General features: G+C 48.6%; 1 protein-coding gene across 1 annotated transcript in view; it reads right to left on the bottom strand.

The window, feature by feature from the left end:
• LOC146584705 (transmembrane protein 47-like) overlaps nt 1-9,346 on the bottom strand; it is a 9,583-nt gene extending 237 nt beyond the window's left edge. Inside the window, exons 1-3 of the mRNA XM_085324305.1 lie at nt 9,151-9,346; nt 1,363-1,503; nt 387-397 (exon numbers count right to left, since the gene is read on the bottom strand). Coding sequence (XP_085180431.1) covers nt 387-397; nt 1,363-1,503; nt 9,151-9,346 — 348 coding nt within the window. The remainder of the gene's footprint in view (nt 1-386; nt 398-1,362; nt 1,504-9,150) is intronic.
• Nucleotides 9,347-9,582: the final 236 nt, after the last annotated feature.

The raw sequence follows: 9,582 nt of genomic DNA, 5'->3' as shown, positions 1-9,582 counted from the left end.
AAAAAAAAAAAAAAAAAAAAAAAAAAAAAAAAAAAAAAAAAAAAAAAAAAAAAAAAAAAAAAGTGTTACACTTTCAGAGAGCCCAGAAACATGCAATTCACTTTGCAATTCTTCCCATTAAGGAGAGATTCCAATAAAATACTGATACTTGAGGCATGGAGAATTGTAGTCATCTTTTGGCAACCCTCATTCCACTTCCCTTTTTCCCCTTCCTTCTAAGCACATAGAGGGCTGCCACATTCAGTACAACAGCAGTGGAAGAAGGCCTGGAACAGACCCACACTGTGATTTCTTCACCATTTTTTAAGCCCCTGTGAATTTTCAGCTTCATAAAACCAAAGTYAAGGGATGAACTGGATTTACACCTCATTCTTTTTACCCATGACTTGCTCTACTACTACAACAACAAGGCAAAATTATTTAAAAATATTTATTTCTATTTCTGTRTTTCATCTTGGACTATCCATTTTGCATTAACTGATAGTTCTACCCTGACTAATTTCATGAATCCACGCCCACAGCATTACYGGATTTTGGATTCATTGTGTTATAGGAAACATATACTGGAAACAATTTTTCTTGGCAAGAGTATGAATATTTWAAAAAGTCATATAAGCTCAGAACTGGGGGCTGTTACTCTCTCCTTTAAGTGCAGAGTGAAGTTACTACACTTTCAAATCTGTGACTGACCCACCAAGCCTAGAGAATAGGTATAGTGGRTGGAACAACATCACAGCACTTCTCTGTGATGCTCCTGACACCTTCGCCTTAGGACAACTGTCCTGTGACTTCTGGAGAGGTTTCTGCTAAATAAAAAGGTAGTGTTTTTGAAGGGTTGTGCCTCAAGTTGTTCATTGCTTCCCCCAGGGAAACTTCTTATATTAGCTTTTCATTGCTGGATCAAGTCTGAACTRTCCCATTTACAGGCAAGAAAGTTCATTGCTTGGCCCTAATATATAAATGGAACAAATTGATTCCATTARCTTAAAGCAAATATATACTACACAGAAGGACCACACATCCCAGGATACAGGATACTAGCTGGCCACAACTTGGTATTAAAAATGAAATATGAATCACTTCCATTCTTCAGTTAGCCTGGAGACACCTTTTTTAGGAACCAATCCAAACCCTGTCCTGATTTATGAACTTAACAGAACACTCACAATATTTAGAGGTTTAGGCTGGGGCAACGTCTTACACATCTGATCAGGAATGTTTCAAGTTGAACTGGATAACTGGTTTAACACTAGTACTTTGGTTCTAAATACTTGAGGAATGGCAATTTGTATGAGTCAGGAGAGAGTTCATCCCTTGAAATGGAATCCAAGCAGGCAAAGGATAATCTATTTATAGACGTACCTGCAGCAAAAAGGAGAACAGCAACCACTCTGTAGTACTGCCAGTAGATCTCCAAGCAGAATGAGATCAGAGAGATGAGGAAGGACAGGAGAGCGATCATAGCTGCTGTCAGAATTAACACCAGTGTAGCCACTTGCCAGTCTAGAAGAGAGACAATTTGAAGGAAAACCTTTGGTTTATGACAAAACTTAGCTGCAGGCCTTCAGACTACTCCAGAAGCAATTTGAYGCAAGCATCCCTTGCCTGGATTTTCCTGTGATCTCCATAGCCACGCCAGTTATTGCTAAAACTGCTTATCCCTTAAATGTTCTGTGTGCCTGAGCAAAACCTAACCMCCACTTTGAAAGTGAGGCTCTTTGRTGAGCRGGGGYTTGCTGAAGGAAAAATGCCTAGAAGGACCTCTGACTGAGAGCTTCTGGGAATTTGAACCAGAAAACTGAGAGCACGTGAAACTAGGGGTGGTTCTCACATCCTTGGGAAGGTGACAGCAGAAGTAGTCTTCTTTGGAAAACTAAAGCATTGGAACTTTTGGTTCAGCATATTGTGAAACTGCAGCCTAAGTCAGGCAATTTGAGAATAAAACACAAAAGGAAAAAAAAATAGAAAAGAAAAAAGAAAAAAGAAAGAAAACCAACCCTCTATGTACTACTGGGTTCCAGAGCTAGTAGGACCAGGCTTACATAGCTCATTTCTTAAACTGCCCTTATGGAAACTTCCGAATGAACAGAGCAATAACAACATTAAGAAACTGGAGGAGACATTATGAGTGTTGTCCTGTTGAGAATGTCATGAATCAAGCTTATGTTGGAAAAGTATAGCACTCCTCTCACTAAGTCAGAAACATCTCTTGGGCCAGCAGTGAGTTCAGCCTTCAAGCCTTTTTCACCTTGAATGCTGAGTCCCTCTGGAGTCTTTTACACTCTAAATTTCTCACCATAAAGCAACTGAATTCAGATTTTTTTCAAGTGGATTGTAAACCAGTAGGCTCACAGCTTTCCACACATGCTTACCAAAAAACACTATACAAATAAAATTCAGTTTTTCTTGGAGAAAAAGACAACTTGAGACAAGTTATTTAGCATGACTTGCTTCACCTTGTTTGTTCATGCTGTTATTTCAGGTGGCTCAGCAGCCAAATGGCCAGGTGACAGCAGGGAGGTGATGGAGGACGTGTTTCTCTTTGGTATCTCCCAAGGGGAGAAGGAAGCTTTGGGACATGTTTGCACTTAGAGGGGGTGGGCTGGCAAAACTGATGCCAAGGCAGAGGTTGAACATCTGAAACACCTGAGAAAGCATTGAGGTCTCTTGAGAGCATGTCCTTGCTCTTCCCATCAGCATCGTTAGGGGTTCAGCACTTTGTGGCCCCCAGCTCACATCCTGTGGCTGAAACAGAGGCAAAGCAAAGYGGTCTGCTCTAGTAGGAACTGCATAAGGGAGTTTCTTTGTGTTCCTATGGCTAACCTAAATAAATGCACAATATTTAGAGGTTTAGGCTGGGGCAACGTCTTACACATCTGATCAGGAATGTTTCAAGTTGAACTGGATAACTGGTTTAACACTAGTACTTTGGTTCTAAATACTTGAGGAATGGCAATTTGTATGAAAAAAGAATCTTTTGTCTCACCCCAGCAGGAATCACATTCCAGTCCAGCTTTTTAAAGCAACAGCACTTTCTACCASACTTCTCATATAATATTCTGACCATCTCTGCTTCAGAGTCACTACAAATGTAAAGGAGAATCCCCATCCCAAGCAAATGGGGCAGCAAGAAGGGAAAACAAGCCAAGCCATGAATATTTTCCATACTAGGGTCTGAGCTCAWGTACACACCATGTGAGATGGCATTAAAAGTGCTGTAAACTAGCTCCAAATGAACATGACTTAGGCTGGCCCTGCCAACATTACAGCTGCATTAGCAAATTGCTGTCAGTCTGTTAGGAAGGTACAAGCATCAGCCCAGAGCAGAGGGAAAGGAAAATCAGGCAGAATGGTACCCTGCAGAGTAGTGGTTGTTTTAAAGGGTGGTTGGCAGCAGAGGGAGCAGCAACGCTGGCACAGAYCCACCTCAAAGAGGAGAAGGAGGCTGCAGTCTGGGAAAAAGTCAGCCCAATGGGCAATGCATGGAGGAGAGACTGCACTGGTAGCCGAGCCCAGGACAGCCTGCAGCTTGTGCAGGGAGGAGGGGAAAGAAAAGTCAAACAACCCACAAGCGAATGAAGTATCTGGAAACAGCAGCGCTTTTCACTCAGCCTTTGTCACCACAACAAAGGGCTTTTCCCAGAACTCCTATTAATCAGCAGTTAATAGCATGATGATGTCCCCAGAAGCCTCAGTCCCACACTGGCAGAAAACAGATGAGGCAGCAGCCCGGAAGGTGATGGAAAGGGACATGTGAGGAACGGGGCAGGACATCTCATATTCCCTTTGGAAAAATCTGGCAGGTCCAGCTCAAGACATTTAAAACCTGAGAATCCCTTCAGGGTCAGCCCTACCATCAGGAAGCTGAGTCTGYGCAGATGTGTCCCAGGTGCAGCAAGGTGTGATATGGAACACATAGAGCCTCCAATCCAACCTTGGCCAAACATCCCATCAACATCGGGTACTTGCCAGGCTCTCACTGATGGTTCAGCAACAGGAAAAAATGCAATAGCAGGAAGAGCATTGCCCATAGAGAGTATAACCATGCTGGGAAGGGCTGCCATTGCTACGGTGGAAGCAGGTTTCCACAATGCAGATGGGCCTGCCAASCATGCATCCATCTGCATCTGCTGAACTGCTGCACAACACAGTAGCTGTCTGTCAAGCACYACGTGCCTCCTGCAACTGTCCCACACATGCAACAAGAGAACTTTATGCAGTGCACTGAAATCTCATCCTTCAGATGGGCTGACTGTCCTGGGAAGGACCTATGTCTGTAGGCAAGAGGAAGTCATATGGTCATAGGAGGGGTGATGCAGGTACCTATTGCATCAGTGAGGGTACAGCAGGGCTGCGTGTGTCTCAGCACAGCTGTCCTCAGCTGTGCACCCATCACCAACCTTCCCTTTGCAGAAAAAAACATGTGCCTGGGATGCTCGGAGAAAAACCCTGCATCTTACACATGCCCTCATCTGGCCAGAGCACCCCAAGTAGCATTGCAGTAACTCTAGGGCTGGAGAGGACCTTGGACAGGAGATGTGAGCCAGGGAAGCACCTCCAGGAAGAGCTCAGCCACTCTCTGCCTCCCTGCGGGATGGCACAACTGCTGCTACTCAGCCATTTATGGCAGCATCTRGAAACGAGCAAGAAAAACAAACTGGAGACCTAGTGCAGCAGGACCGGGGYCAGGGATTGTAAGGAGCTGAGGTCCAGAGAAGAGCACCAGCAATCACATGCAAACCCCCAAGAGAGAGCACCCTGAGGCTCTCTGTARGACCCAGTAGCCCCATTCAACCCTRTATCTGCAAAGAGACACCAGTGTGCAAAAGGAGGTRGGGAAGGCTGCAGAGCTATATGGAACAGAGACTTCATCTCTGCTTAATGTGGAAGAGACTTGGGCTCTGTGAAGGCATTTATAATAGTCTTGCATAACACCTGGAAAGCCCTGGAAAGGATGAAGCCTGAGCTGCCTCCTGCTCCTCCACAGCCTGACCTGGGCTTTCCCTGCCTTGTGCCCCAGGCACCATGCAGAGCAGCAGGTGCTCCTCCAGCATCTGGCATGCATCTCCTTGTCTGGGGAGGATGGGGCATTCTTGTGCCTGCACCATCGCCCACCCTCTGACCCAACCCCGGATTTTCTGGCTGGGGGAAGGGGCAGTGCAATGCCCTGTTCGGATACCACTGTGTGCCACTCGTACATCAAACAGGGCAAAAGCTCTGCTGGAACATGCCATCAGACACAGCTGCAGGCACTGGGCAAAATACATGGGTATATGGGGGAAGATGAGTCATATCTGTCTGCTCATGTGCCAGCATCCCAAACACTGTCTGTCTGCAGCAGCCCAAGAATTGCCTTGCTCCCAAGGCCACGTGCTCCTCCACACCTGCCTGTTCAAAGCAGGGGCTAGTTCTACCACTTCCAGGACTCCAAAGGAGAATTTGYTGTGGGAGCAAGCACAAACATAAAAGTAATTAAGGCTGAAGAAAATGTAGTGAGAGAATTCGAGCCCCATCTGCAGAGCTTRTGGGAAAACCCAGAAATGTTTTGAATCCCATCCAATGACTAATTACCTTCACAGGGAGGGAAGACGAGCTGGTGGCAATGAGCTCTGAAATCCCTCTGGGAAAAGCACATCTAGACCCAGCTGTCAGGGCTTATGCCAAAGACAAAGAGCTATGTTTTCTGATAGCAATGGGTATGGACTATTGGAAGAAGCCACCAAGAGCAGTGTTGGATACACTGTTTCTCCCTGGTCTTCAAATCACAACCAGCTGCCTTCCTGRAGGAAATACTTCAGCCAAACCTCCCTTAAATGAATCCACTTAGAGATACAGGGCGAAATCATGGGATGGCTAAGAGGTGAACGAGTAGCTGACACCTCCTTTGGGAGCTCCACTAAGGTTTCAAGGGTCACRGGGGAGTATCCCGCTAAGAATTTGCCTACAGTGAAGAGCCTTTATGTGAAACTAAGCCATATGCAGTGGCTAGACGGTTTTCACCAGAGGCAGCTCAGGCATCCCCAGCAGGCCAAACATCAGCAAGCAGCCCCTGAGGATGCTCTCCCAACCAGGTCTTGGCAGAAAAAAGGCTGAAGTCAGCCCCTCTGTACCTTCTGTTCTGAGCAGTAGCTATACAGCTCTGCTTTAATTTGTGGGGGGGATGGAGACAGGCAGTTGGAGTATACATCATGAGGGGGAGCTGCAAAGGGAAAGGTCAGTACACGCAGCGAGTCCCCATCTGCTTCCGTGCCCTCCTGCTGCACAATCCCCTGCCTTCAGAAGAACAAAGGATGTGGCCCCGTTTCCCTGGTTGAGTTGTTACCAACAAAAGACGGTACAAAAAAAATAGAAGCAAACAGCATGTGTTGGCCCTCCTGCCTGCCTCCTCACTGCGTTGCGTGCAGCTCTGCCATTGTCCCCTGCCTCACTGAGCTGGTGGAGGGGGTCCACRTCCTCTGGGCCCAGCTGCCTGGAGCATCAAAGCCATTGCTCTGCTGTCCTGGCTCTGCCAACCGACTGCTGCGGGCAGGAGGCGGTGACTGTTAGCCATTACCCAACTCGAGGCAGAYGAGGAGGGGGGTTCCAAGACACCTGCACCCCCAGTCTAACTGACTCTGTTGGCATAGCTGAGCCACTGAACTCCATGGCAGCTTGCAGCAGAGCCGAGGATCACTTTCTCTCCTTCAGCTCTGCAACAATGCCACTGGAGCTGCAGTTTTTGCCCATTTCTGCCCTAGCTGGGAAGATGAGGCATCAGCATAGACTTACCTCCTCATAGCTTCCCTTAAACATCCTGCCATGGCCACAGTTTGGGGCAAGTGAACCCTTCAATGGCTCTCCTTGGATTGTGAGCCCTGGGAAGGGCAACATGAACATCATATCCTGAAGCTGCCTCCTTGTGTTGTCAGTCACCTGGATCCAGTGACCTCCTTGGCAAGAGACCAGGCCCCTGTGAGGGGTGGAAGTGAGAGGAAGCCCAGATAGCAAACACTTCCATTGGACTCATTTTCTGTGGGGTTTTGGTGTTGAGGAGGGAAGGGCACAGGCAAGGAYTGAGGGATGAGTTCCTGCTTCCCCTTCCAGAAATGCACACTCAGTAAAACAGGGTGGCTTTTGACACACAGCTGCAAATGCAGATGTTGGGAGACTCTAGCAGAAAGTGGAGTTTCCCACTGTCCCTTCATCTGGTCCACTTCCATCTCATGGTGCAGCCATGGCCATCTGCTGGGCATTTCTTCTAAGCATGAGAATCTGTCTAGAAGGGTCAGGTCTCCATGCGGTCTGAATGTCTTCTGGCRTTGGGGCTCAGGTTTGTCCTGGGAGGGCATACACAGCCAGCAGAGCACAGGACAGGGAGCCGTGCAGGCTTAGGCACACTGCTTCACACTCTTCCTATAAGAAGGGGGTCTCTCCGTCTCAACTTTGTACCTCTACCAAGCCCAGCAGGCACAGATGTGTTGGCTCTTAATGAAGATTTGCCATGGCATGAAAAACTGCATTTGAAAGCTCTGTCTCTAGGTTTTACAATATCTAAAGGGTTTCCTATTGTAAAAAGATGAGGAGGAAGCAGTGAGTCAGATCTCCTGTTTGTATCCCTGTCCAAAAGCTACAATGCAAGGAAGAAAACATGCCAAACCAAATCCTGTTCACTGATCGATAGTCACAGGTGGCCTAAGTGAGACAAACAGATGCAGCAGCAGGCGAGAGAAACAAGACAGCTGTTGGCTGACTATCTACATCCCCTCTTTTTCAAAAGAGAGTGACCTTTCAAGGCATCCTGGGRTAGCAACTCCCTACATACCAGCAGCACATCTGGCCTGACCCATTTGGTCTACTGAGCTGGTCTAAGTTTGGGCTTCCTCAGCTTCATCCTCCCACTCACAGTAAATGAGCAGGAATGTCCTGCATGAGCTCGGTCTTACCAGTGGAGGGCAAAAGCCACTCATTAGCTTGGCAACATCATCTCTGACACCCCTGGAGCACAGCCTGGATGTTGGGGGCACGACTACAAGCTCCATGCCCCAAAATATGCACAGATCTCCTCACAAGCATGTGCCACACTCCAAGACTTGCACAATGTCTCAGACCAACAAAGCTTCACCAGGTTTTGGCCGTGTAAGGAGCAGGCCTGAACACAGAGACCTACTTGGTAAGAGCCTGACTAGCATCAGCGATGCCTAATGGGAAGTGCACACTGCCTCCCAGTCAAGAGCACATGCCAAGCTCATCAGTGTTAGTTAAGCCTGAGGCCAGGCTTGGAAGCAGACCCAAATCTGTGTAGCCATGGCCCTACCCTTTYTCATGGGCTTGTCCATGGAGCTGCAAAATCGTTTTCCAAAGAAGAGGTCAGTCTCCTTATTCCCCAGTTACAGGAGATGAAACAGCAGCATGGAGATCTGAGCTACTGTGCACGATGCAGCTGCTCTAGGGCTGAACACTCCACYCCAGCCTCAGAGTTCTGCCCACTACACCATGCTGCCTTGTATGATGGAAACATCTGACCTCTTCACCTGGGTCTCTCCTGCTAACTCAACTCCCTCATGCGCTCCCCTCATAACACTTCTGCACTGTGTTCTCTCTCTTCTCTCAAGGTTTGAACCAGCTCCCACAGCCCAGGAGAAGCCTGGACCAACAGGGATAGAGCTGTGGGCCAGAGACAGGGACAGCAGCCCAGGGGAGCAAGGCTAGGTGAGGGGACAGGAGTCTTCTTGGGATGTGGCCACTAGCAGGGCAGCAAAAAAGGAACACAAGTGGAACAGAGACCAAATCCTGAAAATTCTCCATACAGAGGAGCATGGTCCTGCTCAGCATCATGGAGGGGCTGTTAGGGGCTCCCCAGGACAATCCTGCCAGGGGGCAATACCTGTGTCCAGCGTGGTTCTCCTTTGCCTGGTCTGCTCTGCTCCAATCAAGAAAGGTCTGGCACATCTCCCATCCCATACACTCCCCGCTCACAAACTGCTAAGCTCCACAGCTGGGTGCCCTTCTCGCAGAGCCCAGGACAGAGGGCCAAAATCCTCCTGGGTGCAAATTTTGAGGGGAATAAGTGCACCAGGGAGAGCTGTGGCAAAAACACTGGCAGAAGGAGACTCAGCCTGGCTGCCCATGCTGGTGATCCCCTCCCCCGAGCAGGATGTTCCCATCTCTCACCTGTCTTGAGGGTGGACAGGCAGTGCCACATGTCTGTGGACTGCTTGCACACTTCCCATAAGGACAGCGAGTAGTAGTCTGAAGTGACCCAGGCAGGACTCAGGAGGGCCACCACATCCAGCGCCAAGCCAATGAAGATGCAGCAGAGAGCAATGAGTTTGAAGGGACGGAGGACGTATATCTCATCCGTGGACATAGTTCTAACCAGGGCTGGGGCAGCGGCACTGAGCAAAGTTTGTGGGTGCTCTCACTCTGCGCAGCCCTGGGCGCGTGCAGCCCCCTGGCCCAGCTCCTCTGAAGCATGTATTGAATCAGAGCAGACAAGTCAGCAAAGCAGTCCAGGGAGGGGAGCGTGGAGGCAAGGCAATTCTGCTCCATTCACYCCCTGCAACGTGCCAGTGTGCCTCGCGGTCCTAAAGCCACCAGGGTTTG

Source organism: Rhea americana, unplaced genomic scaffold (genome assembly GCF_003343005.1).
Source record: "Rhea americana isolate MKP2758 unplaced genomic scaffold, rheAme1 scaffold_90, whole genome shotgun sequence".
NCBI classification, from domain to species: Eukaryota; Metazoa; Chordata; class Aves; order Rheiformes; family Rheidae; genus Rhea; species Rhea americana.
Note: the sequence above shows the minus strand (reverse complement) of the source record. Positions and strands in the feature narration are given on the sequence as shown.